This window comes from Trichomycterus rosablanca, chromosome 2 (assembly GCF_030014385.1).
Source record: "Trichomycterus rosablanca isolate fTriRos1 chromosome 2, fTriRos1.hap1, whole genome shotgun sequence".
Lineage (NCBI taxonomy): Eukaryota > Metazoa > Chordata > Actinopteri > Siluriformes > Trichomycteridae > Trichomycterus > Trichomycterus rosablanca.
The window spans coordinates 8287748-8309548 of NC_085989.1; the positions used below are offsets into that span (position 1 = coordinate 8287748).

Consider the following 21801-nt stretch of genomic DNA (forward strand, 5'->3'; position numbering starts at 1 on the left):
AGCATTACACAGTATTACAGTGAGTACAGTAACATGTGGATGAGTATGAAAATGTGTTAGCAACGGTTGGTGACATTAGAAAACACTGCAAGCAAAATAAATAAATAATTAAATAAACTCTCAAAGCATACAGGAAAACAAACAGCAACTTTTAGCTTAATCCAATTCCCTCACTGCTGTCTTAATCCACTTCCCTCTCTGACTAACATTTCTCCCTGATTTATTGATGTAAAAAGATCATAAAAAGATCCTGATTTGGTCATCAAGAATAGATTTCAGATCCCATCATTGCACATTACCCCATCATGACACACAGTACAGTGCTACACAGTTCACATTAATGCAGGAAAAAAGCAGTGGGCTTTAAAACTGATCCATAAAAGTGCATGGCAATAAATAGACTTCATATTTTTACATAAATATATTAAAATATTTAACATAGCAACAAAAATATAATAAGCATTTATATGCACGTGTGTAAAATAGCTTTCTAAAATAAATAAATAAATAAATAAATTAATTAATACATATTTTATGTCTGCGAGCGCAGAGATCAACACACATCACTAAACAATTACCTGCGGTGTAGAAGTCACTACTTTCCAAACCACACATACAAATCACAATGAAAAGTGGTTCACTTCTTTAACAGACTGAACATTACACTCAACAATACAGATCTCCATAAAATGCTTCACGGCGTCGGGTTAAATCGGGATTAATCAGAATTAATAGCATCATAACCTGGTCGTGTTATATTTGAAAAGTTTACTTAAAAACCTCGATTAAGAACGTGACCTTAAATTGACTTACCTATTGCACTTTTACAGCTTCGCTAAGAGTTCACTGCTTGTTAACTAGCAATTCTATCCTCGCAATAAGCTGCGCTGGAATCGGCTACACAAGCTGCCCTTAAAAAGATAAAATATCTGTATAAGTGTTTAACTGTTTATGCTAATCATTATTATTGTTAAATATATTTAAGCTTTATTTGTTTTATCATTGTTACTGGAGTAACTCATTTGGTCAACCTAACAATTAGATTTTGTAGTTTGACGTCAGCAGTAAATTTTAATATTGCAAAATTTACATTTCCAGCATTCAGCCACTTGTATCTAAAGCGACTTACAGTTGTGACCAAATATAATTTGAGCAACTGAGGGTTAAGAGGCTCAACAGTGGCGACTTAGTGGTGAACAGGCTTGAACTAGCAATTTTCTGATTACTAGTCCACTAGCATAATCACTAAGCTACCACTGTCCTAATATTATTATATACACTGATCAGCCATAAAATTAAAACCACCTCCTTGTTTCTACACTCACTGTCTATTTTATCAGCTCCACTTACCATATAGAAGCACTTTGTAGTTCTACAATTACTATTTCACCCATTTTAGCCTATTATTTGGGTGGTGGATCATTCTCAGCACTGCAGTGACACCGACATGGTGGTGGTGTGTTAGTGTGTGTTGTGCTGGTATGACGGGATAAGACACAGCAATGCTGATTGAGTTAATAAACACCTCACTGTCACTGCTGGACTGAGAATAGTCCACCAACCAAAAATATCCTGCCAACAGCACCCTGTGGGCAGCGTCCTAAGATGGACTACAGTCAGTAATTGTAGAACTACAAGGTGCTTCTATATGGTAAGTGGAGCTGATAAAATGGAGGTGGTTTCTGGCTGATAGGTGTATATACAGTATTGTATAAATAGCATGTATAATTTAATCACATTAAAACTACCACTGTAGTGGGCCCTACTTTAAAGAAAAATTTATATTAATCATGTTTGGTTCTCTTTTTTAACATTAGGTCTAAAATAGCTTTAGTATATTTTTAAAAATGATGAAAAACCACTGACCCCTTAGTTCAATAATATCTAACATTAAACCTTTACTTGTTTTATTTTTCTAAAACATCTTACAAGCTTTCCTGGACTGTGCTGTTAGATTTCTCCTCTGTAGTAGATGCAACCAGTGGCTCTGTACTAGATTCCAGTTTGTCCTCGCTGGTCGTGGCAGCCGTAACAGAGGAGCCGGGCTTCTCCTTCGGCCCAGAATTGGCCTCCACCAGTGGAACTTTCTCTTTCACTGGAGAAGAGGGCATTATGACGACTTCATCTACGCTGGTGGCACTCTGAGGGGGCGGAGCCCCGCCAAAGATCTGGGCGATTTCGTCGAAGGTACGTCCCTTTGTCTCGGGAACGCAGAAGTAGGTAAAGATGAAGAAGAGGACGAGGAAGATCACGAAGATGATGAAAACATATGGTCCGCACAGTTCCTGTTAAATGAGATTGAACTTACTTTAAAAACACAATCCAAAGAGTAGTATTTCAATATTTAAATAGTGCAACAGCAAATTTTTTGTACCAGCTTCATAAATTAAAATATTTTTAAAATAAGAGCACCAAAGCAACCGCCACAGCACAGTCCTTTATTAGCTTGAGCACTTAACCAGCAAAAAGGTTCAGCTGTGGATCATTAGCTCTACAGTCCAATAACCACGAGGGGGCGTTAACTAGAAAGTATAAACAAAACCACCCCAACCATGTGCTCCCAGAGACAGGGGCGTGGCACATACACATGAAACGAGCTCCTGGAGCACAGAGAGGCTGGATTTGTCACAACTGCATAGTCAATATAGATTTCATATACCCTTCTATGTGGGGTTATGAGTTATGAGTACTCATGCCTCACATAATAATTCAAACTAATATAAATAGCTGGTCAGCATGCATCATCACCTGATCACACCCACCTTACTCAGTCTTGCCATCTGTGAACAAGTTATTTCCTAGTGTTTCCTTCCTTTCCTCCTAGATACAGTAGGTTATTCTTTTTCATTGTTTTCTTAGTCTTGTCTCAGTTTCTGTTAGATTAGTGTTTAAAATATGGTATAGTTTAGCACAGTTTCGTGATTAGCGTTTAGTGTTGCTTTGTTTTCACTGGCTTTAACAATTAGCTTTTAATCGGTTTACTATAAGCATTTAGCACACACTTTGTTTTCTTACAGTCTGTGGTGTTTCTGTATTTAGTATACATATCTTCAATATAGTATGTACAGTACATACACTTGCCAGCCGTCCGGCTTTAGGTCTGAATCTTTTTCAGCTGCCAGTCCTCCACCCATGCAACGCTAGGACAGACACTTAAAAATCCTCCTTTTGTAGTGAACTGGTTATATTTTTGATCAATATTATGTCAATGGCTCAGGTACATGTCAAAACAAATGTTTTGTATGTCATTGGTTTAACAGCCTTATTTGACTGCTTATAGTGCTACCTATCGTGGCTCGCCCACCACTGGCCAATCGCAGAAGGTCCGCCCTCTAAATGCTAGTCTGTGATTGGGTGGTTAAATTTCGCCCGCTCGCTCTGTTCTGCATACACCTCTACTGGAGTCAATTAGTACCACAAATTCCTGGCCAATAGTAAACTTTTTGGAGGCAGCGAGGAACAGACTTAAATATCAAAAGTAGACACAACATTTGGTGAGTGAAACAGTAATGTGTTATAGAATTCTTGCTTAAATTGGTCAAAAACTCTGTTATATGGGTTCTGGTTTCATTCTGTGTTGCAGTATCATGTCCCCCTGTTCCTGGTATGACGTCCTCCTTTTTGTGACTATGAATGTGGCCACCTTAACTTGCACTAGTGTTTGATACCTGTTTTCCAGAGTCTCCTACATTAAATTACGTTTTTAAAAGACCCTCGTGTAAAATGGGAAAGTAGGTTTTGATCCGCGCTAACGATTCTGACAATTGCAAATCTATATACTCAGAATAAGACTTTCTTAAGAGCATAACCATGTAAAACTATTTCTAAGCTGACAGACCCTTATTTCAACTTTGAATAAAGCAATTCCACTGTGATTTGTCTGCTATGTCTACCTTTAGGATTTAACTAAAAGTATAGCTCCTTTCTGACTGAGAATCGCCAAGGCACTATTAAAGCATTAATACAAGTACTATAATTAAATACAGGAACTGAAAAGTACTGGCGTCCATAAAGCGTTCTGAGGCACTTTGATTGTTTTGAGATTCATTACTCAAAGCACTTAAGCCCTAACAGGCTATTGTTTTAATGTCATGAAACCAAGCTATTACCTTTTGCATTTGTAGCATTTAGCAGACGCTTTAACCCAAAGTGAATTACAGTATACAGTCTAAGCAACTGGGGGTTAAAGGCCTTGCTCAAGAGCCCAACAGTGGCAACCTGACTGTCCAGTACCTTAACCGCTAGGCTACAACTGCCCCTGGTTGCATTACTCTGGTTGTTGACTTGCTATCGGCTTCTTCTGTCTTTGCAATAGCATGACAATAATGTCTGACCTTTGCACATGCATCATTAAGGTAATAACATCACTTACTAACAGTTTAGGAAAACTTATGCCCACGAGGAAGTTGGCTGTCCAGTTGCAGAAACCGGCAACAGCCATGGCAGCAGGACGTGGCCCCTGGGAGAAGAGCTCAGCCACGATGAACCATGGGATAGGCCCTGGACCCATCTCAAACATAGCCACGAAGGCAAACACTGCTGCAATGCTCAGATAGCTCAGAGACTGGATGTGGTCCTGTTTGAAAATGGACACGAGTACAAAAGACTGTGATTACTGTAGAAAATATTAGAATTGAAAAAAAAAAGTAGTAAAGTAAGTAAACAGAATGCTGGACCTACAAATTGAAGGATGATGGTCATGAACAGGGCACTGATTGCCATGCCACCCAAACCAATGAGATGCAAAGTCCTCCGTCCGGCTTTTTCAACCAGGAAAAGCTTCAAGGAGGAAAAGTGTATGATAAGAATACCATAGAATAATGTTCATATGTTCTCTAGGATGTTAGGTGTACTTACAGATACCACAGTAAATACAGTGTTTACAGCTCCAGCTCCGATGGTCGCATAGATAGGCTTGGTTACACCGGCAGATTTAAAAATTCCTGTTGAATAGTAGAACACCTGAAGAAAACAGTCATGTTAAGTAGTTAAGTAGCTGCTGGCCTGCCATATTTGACTGTACTGTCTGGTGTGTTTTGCTTAGGATTTTGCTCACAGCATTGATTCCGGACAGCTGCTGGGAGAGTTGGAGCATGATGGCAATGAGAATTGGCTGGCGGTAGGTGGCAGTGCGGAAGAGCTCGAGGATGGTTACTTTCTTTTCCATGTTCATCTTCACACTCTCCTCCTTCATTTCCTGCATGTCCTTTGAGACGTCCTCACAGCCACGGAGACGTACCAATGCTGAGACATGAAAAAGTGGTTACGTAGTGAAATGAAATGTATTAAGCTTCTTAAAGCAAAAGTGAATATACAACACAGGGCTGATTGATACTGGATTTGTTTCATGCATTTGGCGACTGGAGCCCATGTTGCTGACAATATATTCCATGCTGGTCATGCTATACTTTAGAGATTTGTTCGATTCTGTGCTCTACCAGATGATGCCCTCAGCTGCTTCTCCCTATAATGACAGATTTTCAGAAGTACAGCTGAATTCCATTTGTTTTGGTCAAGGATGTGCTAATATTCAACACTTTATTATTAAACAAAGCTTTAAAATTAATGCTTTCAAGATTTGACTAGCAGTAGTTTTTTTTAATGCATTTTCTCCCTTTTCCCCCCAATTTTTAGCACGTCCAATTTTTTCCAATTACGCCATGCTTCCTCTCTACTGGTGCTGACCCCCGCCCCTGATTGAGGAGAGCCGAGACTAACACACGTCCCCTCCGACATGTGAGCAGTAGCCGACTGCATCTTTTCACCTGCAAGAGGCGAGTTCATATGCCAATCAGCTTTGACAACTGTGGTCAAGTTTTGCAATTATTATTTCTGATGCCTGAGCCTAACTGTTTTGTCCTCATCTGTATTTTAGTAAAGTCGGGCTGTGCAGAGACCTTATATATAATATAATATAATATATTCAAGCTTGAAGGACAGGTACTCACTTCTGGGTTGTGAAAATCCAAAACTGTGCTATAACTATCACAAACATTCAGTCAGATGCATTTTGGGGCTGTGGCTCATGTTTTAAGTAAAAGACAACACTATTTGACCGAAGGTATGTGAAGTACTGAATTTTGGTGATTTGGCAACACACATTACAAACAATATAGCTTGGCTGTCATAACAGCTTAAATAAACACTAATCATTCAATCTCTGGTGTCTTAGATTGTTTGTGCCTTTAGACTCTGGCGAATCTGTACTAGTAAAAACATTAAAAGTATTTATTTAAAGTAGAACAAAGACTATCTGCAACTCAGTCTGGTTAAGATCATATGGAAAGTAAATGCACAGATCACCAACTGCCATTCACTTCGCATTTGTTTTCAACCCTAGTGAGCATCTTGGGAAAAGTTAAACGTCAGTTGCAAGTCAGATTTTCTCATCCAACATCATTGCCAAACCTTATAAATGCTCTTTGAACTTAACGGGCACACATTCCCACAGACACCATCTATCATCTTGTGGTAAGCCTCTCCAGAATATGAAAGGCTTTTAAAGCTGTAAAGTGTCGGACAACATATTAATCAACAATTAATCAATGGTTTTGGCCATATAGTGTATCTTTGTTCATGTTAGACTAATCAAAGAAGCTGCTTAGTGTGAGTCACAAGGCCTGACAACCAATTATTATATTATGTTGTGATCAACACTATTTCTTACAGATCCACAGCAATTTAGAAGTGTGAGCAATATTTTTTTGTACCAGAGTGAAGGCAAATACATCTTTGTGGTCTACTCTTCTAAGAAGAACGGCCTACTACAGTGCCAGTCAAGACTAAGAGGTGGTTTTTATTCCCTTATACCATATTAATAACAAATGCGGCACATAATGGCGCCAATGGATTGAAGTCATAGGCTGTAAATAACAAAAGGAAATGACCTAATAAAATTATGCCAGGAAACAAGGGCAGGAAAAGAATATAACACCAAAAAGAAGACATTGCATAAAAGATGTCAGTAAGGCGGTAAGAAATGTCTGATCTGTTATTAGGTGAATAAATGTGCCTCTTTTACCTTTAGGTAAAAGAAAGGTGTCATAACCTGCTGTTGCTCCTTATGCTCAAGCACCTTTTTTAGCCTTTCCTTGTATCTGAAGTACATCACATAAAAAACAGTCTAGTTTGCTCTTATCATTAAATTATTGACCTATCTTTATCATGTATACATTTACTGGCAGCAGTGATTACTGCTTTTTAAGTGCATTTTTACAGTTTCTGATTGTGAATCCACTGCTGTTTACACAACCCCAGATCTGATCAAGAAGAGACAGATCCCCACACGCCTCTCAGACACGTGTCCAATCTGCAGCTGCTACCACCTGCCAGTGCTGGGTTCCTGTACAATGTACAATGTAGCAATTTATTCACAAGTGCCAGCCTGAAATGAACTTCAGTTTTCATTTAGTGAACAGCAGGAATTAAACCTAGACTGACTAGTCAGTTATCAGTTTATTATTACCATTCCAATTCCCAAGACTCGTAGAGTTTTGAAAGCTTTGAGGCTGTGCTTAATCTTGGAAGCAGTAGCAATATGAGTTAAAAGTCTCACCTTTGCGTGCTTGCTCCTCCTGATTGAGGTTAATGAGGAGGTAGCGGGGACTCTCTGGGCAAAAAGGCAGCAACAAGCATTGAAGTACAGCAGGAAGTATGGTTAGAGCCAGTAGAAGCGGCCACAGCTTATCTGAACCTAGCAAAAACTCCAGGCCAAAGATCTGCATTCGGTTAAAAAGTGGAAAACGTCACGTTAGCTTATATTAGTGTAAACAGGTTAGCTTTAGTGCCAGTTTAGTAGGCTTATATTGGTTATGTTAGCAAGCTCACTAAAAGACTGACTGATTTAGAAGCAAAGCTGCTCAATGAACCACATTTTGGGGTTAATGCACCATTATAAAACAATCATGTGCAAAAAATACATCAGTCATACACATTATTATCATTAATCATATACAGGGGTTGGACAAAATATCTGAAACACCTGTCATTTTAGTGTGGGAGGTTTCATGGCTAAATTGGACCAGTCTGGTGGCCAATCTTCATTAATTGCACATTGCACCAGTAAGAGCAGAGTGTGAAGGTTCAATTAGCAGGGTAAGAGCACAGTTTTGCTCAAAATATTGCAATGCACACAACATTATGGGTGACATACCAGAGTTCAAAAGAGGACAAATTGTTGGTGCACGTCTTGCTGGCGCGTCTGTGACCAAGACAGCAAGTCTTTGTGATGTATCAAGAGCCACGGTATCCAGGGTAATGTCAGCATACCACCAAGAAGGACAAACCACATCCAACAGGATTAACTGTGGACGCAAGAGGAAGCTGTCTGAAAGGGATGTTCGGGTGCTAACCCGGATTGTATCCAAAAAACATAAAACCACGGCTGCCCAAATCACGGCAGAATTAAATGTGCACCTCAACTCTCCTGTTTCCACCAGAACTGTCCGTCGGGAGCTCCACAGGGTCAATATACACGGCCGGGCTGCTATAGCCAAACCTTTGGTCACTCGTGCCAATGCCAAACGTCAGTTTCAATGGTGCAAGGAGCGCAAATCTTGGGCTGTGGACAATGTGAAACATGTATTGTTCTCTGATGAGTCCACCTTTACTGTTTTCCCCACATCTGGGAGAGTTACGGTGTGGAGAAGCCCCAAAGAAGCGTACCACCCAGACTGTTGCATGCCCAGAGTGAAGCATGGGGGTGGATCAGTGATGGTTTGGGCTGCCATATCATGGCATTCCCTTGGCCCAATACTTGTGCTAGATGGGCGCGTCACTGCCAAGGACCATGTGCATCCAATGGTTCAAACATTGTATCCTGAAGGCGGTGCCGTGTATCAGGATGACAATGCACCAATACACACAGCAAGACTGGTGAAAGATTGGTTTGATGAACATGAAAGTGAAGTTGAACATCTCCCATGGCCTGCACAGTCACCAGATCTAAATATTATTGAGCCACTTTGGGGTGTTTTGGAGAAGCGAGTCAGGAAACGTTTTCCTCCACCAGCATCACGTAGTGACCTGGCCACTATCCTGCAAGAAGAATGGCTTAAAATCCCTCTGACCACTGTGCAGGACTTGTATATGTCATTTCCAAGACCAATTGACGCTGTATTGGCCGCAAAAGGAGGCCCTACACCATACTAATAAATTATTGTGGTCTAAAACCAGGTGTTTCAGTTATTTTGTCCAACCCCTGTACAACACAATGTGTTGTTATTTAGTCATTTAATAGGCCTAACTGCTGAAGTGGTTTGTTATTTTAAAGTAATATAAATAAAAAAAATATATACAGTACATGTTGCATATTAAAGTAAAACTACAGATGTAAATTTAGTTTTTTTTTTAAGACATGGAAGCCATGTAAAATGATTCACCTGTGCAATCAAGATGCCAACTACCACCCCAAGCTGATGCAGTGTCCCAAAAGCTCCCCTGAGAGGAGTGGGGGAAACCTCTCCAACATACATGGGGGTGAGACCAGTGAAAAGACCACAAAACAGGCCAATAACCAGGCGGCCAGCGATGACCATCTCAAAGGAAGAGAAAATAGTGCACAACCCCATCAACCCTCCACCAATCAAGGCCAAGATATTCACCAGGAACATGGACTTGCGACTAGTGAGACAGAAAAAGGAGTAAAGTGTGTGAGTTTGTAAGCTGATAGATTGAAAGACAGCAATCCCTGTAAAGCAGTGGGTAAAAAGAACAAGGTAACAAATAAATAAAGAAGAAGCAAAGAACGTTTGGATTCCCCTACAATGTTTGTTTCTGCCTAATAAACAAAGCTAAGGATTCAGATTTTTTGTATTATGCATTATATTCAAGTCTACTTGGATGAGACTACTCTATTTATTGAATCTTTTTGATCTCTATGATCTTTTCTTTTCACTTACTCCAAATATTTACACTGTTTAGTTCAGGGGACTAAAATGGTCACGACAAAAGCTTCATTCTGCCCCGAACCAAAGGTTCCTAGCCAAGTGAAAACGTTGGCTGAATGAATGACAACTGAAAAGTTGGTTTTTACTCACCGCCCAAACTTGTCAGCAACGACTCCAACGCAAAAGGAGCCTGCCATTCCACCCACGCTAAAGATGGCCACTGATAAGCTCCACACAAGGGTGCACGTTCCAAGCTCAATTGGCTTGCCATAACGATGTATCCATGTGTTGTTGAAGAATGCACGCAGTTTCTAGACAAAGCGGAGAGCAAAGATAACATACAGTACAGTTACAGTAACGTTACAGTAAGGTGACTAAATGAAGGTCCTATAAAATACCTTAACGTTTTCCCAGCCAGCACACTGATTAGGGAAAAGCATCAATCACCATTAGGGGTCGCCACAGTGGATCATTCCCAACTGACCCATCCCTGCTATTTATCCAGGCTTGGGACCTGTACTAAGGGTGCACTGATAGGTGTCCCCCCCTATGGCTAGGTTCATGTAATGCCATGCATCTTCTGTTTTTGTAAGCCCAGCTCTGTAATTAAACTCGGGCACTGCTGTAACCATTACGCCACATGAGCTCACAAATATAACCAACATACTGTACTATGAGTTGTACAGCTGAATGGTTGTACAGTTAAAGAGTGCTCACTGACGTCATACCAACAATACCTAAATGATACAGTACCTACATTAGTGACAGGTGAACAATTGTGCATAAAGTGTGCAAAAATGTTCAGGCATTTTGTAATACATCCCAAAATTAATTTAAACGTTCATGGAGCCCTATTTAATACTTTGATTAATGTGGCTAGTAATCTCACGAGCACTCGGGTGGCGTAGCAGCCTATCACGATAGTCCATCAATGATAAGATCCTTGGTGTTATCGGTCAGCTGGGTGTCTACACAGACATGATTGGCTATGTCTTGGAGTGGCAGCGCAGTGATGGTTTTTCGCCCTGTCTATGGTGTTTCTGCAGTGACCCTGACCTGTTAATACTGTTAACTGTCATTTATTAATCCATGACAGATTAGGGCATGTGAACAAGCAATTGTCTCTCTCTCTCTCTCACACACACACACACATACACAGATTTACCTGCTCGGGTGCATTGATGACCCCTGTGTTGTAGCCAAACTGCAGGGAGCCAATAACAGCCGTGGACAGAGAGAACAGGAGGTAGCATGAGACTTGTTTCTGTAGAATTAAAGACAGCAAGAATTCTCTCAGTAATGTAACTCTTTCTACAAAAAAAATGCTAGCATGCTGCGGCAATGCAAACGCACATCATACAAATTAGACTCAATCAAAAGAAACATAGGCAGCATGTCCAATTATAGGCCATCGTCCTTACAGGCACAACAACATGCTTTAAAAATGACAGTTTTGGTCTGTAACATCATACTGCGTAGGGCAAGTGGGTGGTAAACATACACTGTCTTTTAGCTGAATGTAGAAATCTGTGGCATGAGGACACTGTAATGCTGAGAGAGCAAAAATCCCACTTAAGTCACATGATCTGAAGCTCTCAGCTTACAACCTTATGACCACCTTCACCAATAAGTTTTATATGCAGTGTTTAATGCAGAGATTGACAGAATAACCAGAAAAGTACTGTTTATTGAATAAAATCTATTCAAATGTACATTTTCATCCAAGTAATGACTTTGGTAAAAAATTAATAATTAAATACTTTATAATATAATTTCAGGTGGCATAGCAATATGTTACAGTAGCTATCATCTAGCCAGGCATCTACACAGACATGATTGGCTATGTCTGAGGGGGGAATGGCGAAAGCCCTGTAATTGTTTGGCGCCATGTCCAAGGTATTTATGCCTTGCGCCCAGTGTTTTCTAGAGGAACCACACCCACCACGAGCCTAACAAAATAAACCAGTTGATAAAATAAAATAAACAGCTAGTGTAAATAATTGAGTTTGGAGTAAAGTAATAGTTGCTAAAAACTATTTACATTCAAGAAAATTACATACCCAAAAATATACCTTAATACAGTGCCTATGTATTTTAATTAGTTTATATAAACCTCTACCTCTAAGACATATCAGTGACATATACCGCAAAATACCTGGGACATACACCAATTAGGCATAACACTATGATCACCTCCTTGTTTCTACACTCACTGTCCATTTTATCAGCTCCACTTACCATATAGAAGCACTTTGTGGTTCTACAATTACTGACTGTAGTCCATCTATTTTTCTACATACCTTTTTAGCCTGCTTTCGCCCTGTTCTTTAATCGTCAGGACCCCCACAGGACCACCACGGAGCAGGTATTATTTAGGTGGTGGATCATTCTCAGCACTGCAGTGACAATGACATGGTGGTGGTGTGTTAGTGTGTGTTGTGCTGGTAATAGTGGATCAAACACAGCAGCGCTGCTGGAGTTTTTAAATACCGTGTCCACTCACTGTCCACTCTATTAGACACTCCTACCTAGTTGGTGACCTTCATCAGTGGTCACAGGACGTTGCCCACGGGGCGCTGTTGGCTGGATGTTTTTGGTTTGTAGACTATTCTCAGTCCAGCAGTGACAGTGAGGTGTTGAAAACCTCCAGCAGCGCTGCTGTGTCTGATCCACTCATACCAGCACAACACACACTAACACACCACCACCATGCCAGTGTCACTGCAGTGCTGAGAATGATCCACCACCCAAATAATACCTGCTCTGTGGTGGTCCTATGGGGGTCCTGACCATTGAAGAACAGGGTGAAAGCAGGCTAAAAAGGTATGTAGAGGTGGTCATAATGTTATGCCTGATCGGTGTATACCTCAAAATACCTGGAACAAGATACAGTGTATCACAAAAGTGAGTACACCCCTCACATTTCTGCAGATATTTAAGTATATCTTTTCATGGGACAACACTGACAAAATGACACTTTGACACAATGAAAAGTAGTCTGTGTGCAGCTTATATAACAGTGTACATTTATTCTTCCCTCAAAATAACTCAATATACAGCCATTAATGTCTAAACCACCGGCAACAAAAGTGAGTACACCCCTTAGTGAAAGTTCCTGAAGTGTCAATATTTTGTGTGGCCACCATTATTTCCCAGAACTGCCTTAACTCTCCTGGGCATGGAGTTTACCAGAGCTTCACAGGTTGCCACTGGAATGCTTTTCCACTCCTCCATGACGACATCACGGAGCTGGCGGATATTCGAGACTTTGCGCTCCTCCACCTTCCGCTTGAGGATGCCCCAAAGATGTTCTATTGGGTTTAGGTCTGGAGACATGCTTGGCCAGTCCATCACCTTTACCCTCAGCCTCTTCAATAAAGCAGTGGTCGTCTTAGAGGTGTGTTTGGGGTCATTATCATGCTGGAACACTGCCCTGCGACCCAGTTTCCGGAGGGAGGGGATCATGCTCTGCTTCAGTATTTCACAGTACATATTGGAGTTCATGTGTCCCTCAATGAAATGTAACTCCCCAACACCTGCTGCACTCATGCAGCCCCAGACCATGGCATTCCCACCACCATGCTTGACTGTAGGCATGACACACTTATCTTTGTACTCCTCACCTGATTGCCGCCACACATGCTTGAGACCATCTGAACCAAACAAATTAATCTTGGTCTCATCAGACCATAGGACATGGTTCCAGTAATCCATGTCCTTTGTTGACATGTCTTCAGCAAACTGTTTGCGGGCTTTCTTGTGTAGAGACTTCAGAAGAGGCTTCCTTCTGGGGTGACAGCCATGCAGACCAATTTGATGTAGTGTGCGGCGTATGGTCTGAGCACTGACAGGCTGACCCCCCACCTTTTCAATCTCTGCAGCAATGCTGACAGCACTCCTGCGCCTATCTTTCAAAGACAGCAGTTGGATGTGACGCTGAGCACGTGCACTCAGCTTCTTTGGACGACCAACGCGAGGTCTGTTCTGAGTGGACCCTGCTCTTTTAAAACGCTGGATGATCTTGGCCACTGTGCTGCAGCTCAGTTTCAGGGTGTTGGCAATCTTCTTGTAGCCTTGGCCATCTTCATGTAGCGCAACAATTCGTCTTTTAAGATCCTCAGAGAGTTCTTTGCCATGAGGTGCCATGTTGGAACTTTCAGTGACCAGTATGAGAGAGTGTGAGAGCTGTACTACTAAATTGAACACACCTGCTCCCTATGCACACCTGAGACCTAGTAACACTAACAAATCACATGACATTTTGGAGGGAAAATGACAAGCAGTGCTCAATTTGGACATTTAGGGGTGTAGTCTCTTAGGGGTGTACTCACTTTTGTTGCCGGTGGTTTAGACATTAATGGCTGTATATTGAGTTAATTTGAGGGAAGAATAAATTTACACTGTTATATAAGCTGCACACAGACTACTTTTCATTGTGTCAAAGTGTCATTTTGTCAGTGTTGTCCCATGAAAAGATATACTTAAATATCTGCAGAAATGTGAGGGGTGTACTCACTTTTGTGATACACTGTATATTCCCATAATGTAATAAATTGCAAGTAAACGTTTACAATGTTCTGACTTCTCTAACAAAAAAAAACAAAAAAGACAATGCCTCATTCTTAGTTCCAAACCTTCCCATATCTATTTCACTATTTCTTTCACAGTCTGTCTCTGTGTCCTGTCACAATGACTCAGTAAATCTGATTTCAGTATTACGCTATGAAAATTGGCTTCTGGGTTAGATAATAACTGAAAACCTGATTAACAACAGATGGGCTCGGACAAAGATCTGTTATGCTCACACTCCAGCACTGAGATCCATGTTCAATTCTCAGCTGTGTTATCGACTGGCTGGCCGTCTATACAAACATGATTGGCTACAACCGAGGTGCTGGCTGGCCAAAGCCCTGCGATGGATTGGTTCCCTGGCCAGGGTATTCCTGCCTTGAACCCAGTGTTACTCAGTGGAACCAGGCCTGCAGCAACCCTGACCAGGATAAAGAACTAAATAAAAATGAAATGAAAAAGAGATTCAAATAAAAAGAAGATAGCAGGCAAGCAACCCTTTCACATCTATGATCTGTCTAAGAGAAATCCTCATGTCTATTTCCATGATTGTGTAACAACAACCTCCTGCTCACTCCTGTTTTTCTCATGCTGCGTTTATAGTGGCCCTAAAGTGCAAAACAAATTAATAAACCAGAAAAGAAATGAATACAGTGGAAAACCAATTAACAAATAAAAAGACAAAAAAAATATAAAAAAACACAAATTTAAATATCAGAATGATGGCAACTGGTATAATGGTTGCTGGTTCAAACCACACCACTGCCAGGTTGCCAATGCTGGGCCCTTAATCAAGGCCCTCAACCCTCAATTGCTTAGTCTGTATACTATAAGTCGCTGTGATTAAATACCAAAAAAATGTACATGTAAAAATGGATAGATTCTTTAATAATAATAAAGTTTAATATTTTGGTGAGGATAAATAAGAAGGGTTGGAGTTTTGCAACATCAATATCAGTCACACTGATTTTTATAAAAAAAAAAGACCACAAAGAGTTACTGTTAATATATGATAATTTCTACACATGTGAAGAAACATCTGGGTTTACATAAAACATGAGGTCTTGGCAAGAGTGAAAGATGGAGAATCAGTGGTGGATAGTGAGTACTGTTTGATAGCGATCGGTCGTCGTCGCAGCTTAGTTGTATGAATGACTGTCCAAACTGTCCATTCTATACAACAGACATGAACTCTGGTTTGAAGCTGTAGAATTGCTAGGGAATTATGGGTAAATATATAGGCAGTCAATTAGGAGTTGGGAGGAGTTTCAGATCTGTCCCTTTTCCCAAACCTATTTTATTCCATAACTCCATATATGTGGTCATTACTGCAATAATGTTAATGTGATTGATAACCTTTTACTAACACTCCACCTCTGCTATTTTTACACCAGAGTTTACGTCATTCTGCATTACAGGTCATCTAACCAATCTGCAACTAGCACTTACTACCACAGCTGCACATACTCTTTTGTAAAAGTGTTTAATTAATTGTTCATTTGTTTTCTGGTTTGTTTTTAGTGTGATGATGTATTTTTGAGATTTTTGATTAGTTGATTGGTGTTTCGTTTAGGTGTTTTGCACTTAAGGACCACCATTTAATTTAGACTAAGCCATGTACAGACTAGCCAAGCATAGACATGATCCTCCATTCTGTATATTATGACATTCTGGATACACAGCACAGCATTCTGTTCATTCATGCATCATGCACCAACAGCCCTGCCATGTCCCACAGGATAATGGAGCTGGGTGAACAACAGCTTGCAATTACCTGATTGGATTGATTAATCTTACCTATAAGAACATCAAGTGTCAATAAAGTTGATAAAATTGGTTATTTTTAATATATATGTACAGTGTATCACAAAAGTGAGTACACCCCTCACATTTCTGCAAATATTTTATTATATCTTTTCATGGGACAACACTATAGACATGAAACTTGGATATAACTTAGAGTAGTCAGTGTACAACTTGTATAGCAGTGTAGATTTACTGTCTTCTGAAAATAACTCAACACACAGCCATTAATGTCTAAATGGCTGGCAACATAAGTGAGTACACCCCACAGTGAACATGTCCAAATTGTGCCCAAAGTGTCAATATTTTGTGTGACCACCATTATTATCCAGCACTGCCTTAACCCTCCTGGGCATGGAATTCACCAGAGCTGCACAGGTTGCTACTGGAATCCTCTTCCACTCCTCCATGATGACATCATGGAGCTGGTGGATGTTAGACACCTTGAACTCCTCCACTTTCCACTTGAGGATGCGCCACAGGTGCTCAATTGGGTTTAGTCCATCACCTTTACCTTCAGCTTCCTCAGCAAGGCAGTTGTCATCTTGGAGGTTGTGTTTGGGGTCGTTATCCTGTTGGAAAACTGCCATGAGGCCCAGTTTTCGAAGGGAGGGGATCATGCTCTGTTTCAGAATGTCACAGTACATGTTGGAATTCTTGTTTTCCTCAATGAACTGCAGCTCCCCAGTGCCAGCAACACTCATGCAGCCCAAGACCATGATGCTACCACCACCATGCTTGACTGTAGGCAAGATACAGTTGTCTTGGTACTTCTCACCAGGGCGCCGCCACACATGCTGGACACCATCTGAGCCAAACAAGTTTATCTTGGTCTCGTCAGACCACAGGGCATTCCAGTAATCCATGTTCTTGGACTGCTTGTCTTCAGCAAACTGTTTGTGGGCTTTCTTGTGCGTCAGCTTCCTTCTGGGATGACGACCATGCAGACCGAGTTGATGCAGTGTGCGGCGTATGGTCTGAGCACTGACAGGCTGACCTCCCACGTCTTCAACCTCTGCAGCAATGCTGGCAGCACTCATGTGTCTATTTTTTAAAGCCAACCTCTGGATATGACGCCGAACACGTGGACTCAACTTCTTTGGTCGACCCTGGCGAAGCCTGTTCCGAGTGGAACCTGTCCTGGAAAACCGCTGTATGACCTTGGCCACCATGCTGTAGCTCAGTTTCAGGGTGTTAGCAATCTTCTTATAGCCCAGGCCATCTTTGTGGAGAGTAACAATTCTATTTCTCACATCCTCAGAGAGTTCTTTGCCATGAGGTGCCATGTTGAATATCCAGTTGCCAGTATGAGAGAATTGTACCCAAAACACCAAATTTAACAGCCCTGCTCCCCATTTACACCTGGGACCTTGACACATGACACCAGGGAGGGACAACGACACATTTGGGCACAATTTGGACATGTTCACTGTGGGGTGTACTCACTTATGTTGCCAGCTATTTAGACATTAATGGCTGTGTATTGAGTTATTTTCAGAAGACAGTAAATCTACACTGCTATACAAGTTGTACACTGACTACTCTAAGTTATATCCAAGTTTCATGTCTATAGTGTTGTCCCATGAAAAGATATAATGAAATATTTGCAGAAATGTGAGGGGTGTACTCACTTTTGTGATACACTGTATATGTAGTGTATCTCTAGTTCTTAAAAAAATACCATACATGCACCAGTGTAACCAGGACCAAAACACACTGGAGTAAGTCTAACTACCTTTTGTGCTGTCCTGGGTTAATGTCACATATTGCATTTTTTGCGATGCATCATATACAAACCCAATTTCTGGAAAAATTGGGACATTTTCAATAATCCAATAAGAAGAAGAATATGTATTTTTGTTTATTTTCTTGAATTTTTAGTTAACTGACAAGAGTACAAGCAATAATTTCCAGTCTTTTTGCTGACCAACTTAAATGTATTTTGTAAATATAAACAAATGTACAATCTGATGCCTGCAACACACAAAAAAGTTGGGACAGACACGTTTACCACTGTGTTACATCACCTTTGTTATGAATCATTTAGGTAAACATACAAATAATAATCTACATTAATTATGTAAAACATTAAGTGTGCTTTTATTTATTATTTAAGTACATTATCTTAAATGCATTTGCCTAAACAGACCCCCAAACAGTTAAAGCATCTCACTGTAGATACCAAATAAAAATGTGACAATACAAACACTATATAGAGGTATGTGCACATCACTCTTAAATAGTAAGTTCAGGTGGCTCAGCCACACCATTGTTATGCACACAGCCATGCGATGTACATAGACAAATGTTTTTAGCTGTATGGGTCATGATGAAAAGTTAGCCATTTTAAACGTAGCACTGGATGCCACCTATGCCACAAGTCAATTTGCAAAGAACTGTCTTTGCTTTTATGAGTAGTATTAATGTAAAATGACAGACTCCACAAGCAACAAAAGCACAGCCACAAAGCGGTAGACCATGCAAATTTGTAGTGAGGGACTGTATAAAAACCACTTATTCTCTGTTGCATTACTAACTTAGAACCACTGTTAATAAATGTCAATATTTGACCTTGAGAACAAAGTCGTTGCAAGTTGTAACACAATAAAGTAGTGATATTACAGCCAAAAGGTGGATTTGGTAAAGTTACTAACTTTACTAAATTTTAATAGGATGCTCTCTTTATATGCTTTTCTAAATTGGCGGCTTCCTAAATTAGCCTAACTTTATTCTCAAAAAATTACAATGTTATTCTTGAAAAAATGTAAACTTTATTCTTAAAATATTTCGACTTTATTGTCAAAATATTACAACTTGATTCTTGAAATATTCTTAAAACATTATGACTATATTCTTGAAATATTATGACTTTATTCTTAAAATATTACTACTTACTCACTCACTCACTGTCTTAACCGCTTATCCAGTTAGAGCCATTCTCCTATGGAGCAATTCAGTGTCTCCAATGAACCTGCCTGCATGTTTTTGGACTGTGGTAGGGAAACCGGAGCTCCCGGAGTAAACCCACGCAGACACGGGGAGAACATGCAAACTCCGCACAGAAAGGACCCGGACCGCCCCACCTGGGGATCGAACCCAGGACCTTCTTGCTGTGAGGCGACAGTGCTACCCTGCTACCCACCGAGCCACCGTGCCGCCCAAAATATTACTACTTTATTCCTAAATTATTAATTTTATAATTGTTTTATAATTTTTATAAAATTATATTTTATTAGGCTTTATTAGGGAAGTGATAGCTCAGTGGTTAAGGTACTGGACCAGTAATCAGAAGGTTGCCGGTTCAAGCCCCACCACCGCCAAGTTGCCACTGTTGGGCCCCTGAGCAAGGTCCTTAACCCTCAATTGCTCAAAAAAAATTGTGTTCAGTCATAACTGTAAGTCGCTTTGGATAAAAGTGTCTACTAAATGCTGAAAATGTAAATGTTTATTCTCAAAACATTACCATTTGATTCTCAAATTACAAATTTATTCTTAAAATATTACAGCTTTATTATCGAAATATTTCGACTTTATTCTTAAAATATTATGATTTGATTCTCGAAATATTTTGAGAGTATTACGACTATATTTTTGAAATATGACTTTTTTTCAAAATATAACTACTTTATTCCTAAAATATTACAATTTTATAATTGACAAAACAATACGATTTGATTTTCGAAATATTACAATTTTATTCTCAAAATATTACAACTTAATTCTTGACATATTATGAATTTGTCACATATTAAAACTTTATTCTTGAAATATTGACTTTATTCCTAAAACATTATTGCTTTATTTTTGAAATATTATGGCTTCATTTTTGAAACATTTCTACTTTATTTTAAAAGTCTTCTAATTTATTTTTTTAAACAGTGGCCCTGCCGCTCAGGTGGTGCAGTGGTAAAACACGCATTTCGAACTCGTCGGTTCGAAACTCAGCTCTGACGTCCGGCTAGGCTGGGCGGCTCCATGAACAACGATTGGCTTGTTGTTCGTACAGGGTGGGAAGCCGGATAGGGACCTCATAACTGACGTAATTATGACCTCTGCTGGCTGATTCATGGTGCCTGAACAGAGTTGAGAAAAAAATTATGAGGATCAGGGTGTGGCTCTCTGTACACAAAGCTGATCCGGGTACTGCACACGTGTCAGTCTCGCTCTCCTCAATCAGGAGTGGAGATCAGCATCAGTGGAGAGGAAGCGTAATGCAATCAGGTAACTGGATATGACTAGATTAATTATAGTGAGCTTTAAGATTTGCTCTTACTGAAGATTTCTGATAAAATATGTTCAATCATGAGAAAATGTAAGAGTTCATTTAATAAACTGATTTATTTTTTATTTAAAATGTAAAAGTATTTAGCTGTTAAAACCCTGGTGTGGTCAACGTGGTGTAGATCACGCACTCACCTTCTCTCCCTCCATCTTCTCTCAGTGTGGAATGATGGACTGCTGATGGTGAACGTGCCGGTTTGCACACACTATCAACACGGACTTGGATGCTGGATACACTCTGATTTAAATGGAAAAAAAAAACTATATATTAGTATTTAGGAGCTAAATTTTTATTTTGGTGTTGACAAAGTGTAAGACCGAGTTAAATAAACTGGAAGGCGGCTAGGCGGTGTCGAGACACACAACAGGTGCTTTTTATCTGACTATTAAATATTGAAGCTGCGTTACAGTGAAACAATTACCTGCTCATGTGGAACTTATATTCGTTATTTTCCTCATATAATGTAATAAATTGCTCTCGTTTCTGTGCGAGTGCGACCTTAAACACGACTTAGCATCCTGTCAGTGCTGAGCAGTGATGATGCCTGTGTGTATGTGTGTGTATGTGGGTAACGCCTTCATTCTTATTAAAACATACATTTGCCGTTATTTTACATATTAGTAATAAACTATGACCCAAAAAGACATAAATATTATTTAATTATTACTCAAGCAAAGAAACTCTTACCGTTTTGGTCGTCGTGACTTCGTGCAATACTCGGGGAACTGGTGACTTTTTAAGGTGGAGCGGCTGTGATTCTGCCTCAAGCCGTGCACACACACCAGATAAACACTGAGGATACGAGACACTCCTCACGTTTCACCAAAAACCTCCCCAGTCTGTTTGAACCAATACAAACAATATAGTTCAGCCTGACCTCTCTCTCTCTCTCCCTCGTTCATGTGAACGTAATGCGCAGCTTTGCGTCGGGGTCTCGTGATGCTACGCCAATGAATGATGCCGGCGAATTCGATACCTCCCATAATGCCTCGCGCGCTGCGACCTTGAGAGCATCTACTGCTGGATGCTGCGGGTGCACAGCACAGCGGCCGTTATTTTCCACCCGGCTTTCTACGAGCATCACTCGTCCTGCGCTCTGATTGGCTGGCAGCTCCGAGTCATGAATCGAACCGATTCTTTGAACCGTCAATTAGATTCCAAATCGTTGCTTCTGAATCGTTATTGAAGCCCTTTGCTGCAAATTATGTGTGAAAAGTCAAAATTTTGCCTTTTAAATAGTACATTTTATTATGTTATTAC

At 40.3% G+C, this 21801-nt stretch overlaps 1 protein-coding gene across 1 annotated transcript; it reads right to left on the reverse strand.

Annotated features, from left to right (window-relative positions):
* Positions 1-1902: 1902 nt before the first annotated feature.
* On the reverse strand, positions 1903-21552 carry slc2a3a (solute carrier family 2 member 3a). Its single transcript, XM_062990026.1, is given in 11 exon segments — positions 1903-2285; positions 4373-4639; positions 4642-4779; positions 4858-4962; positions 5057-5244; positions 7556-7718; positions 9381-9621; positions 10038-10198; positions 11053-11151; positions 20676-20778; positions 21229-21552. Coding segments are annotated over 10 exon segments (1737 nt in total). The 5' UTR covers positions 20691-20778; positions 21229-21552; the 3' UTR covers positions 1903-1925.
* Positions 21553-21801: the final 249 nt, after the last annotated feature.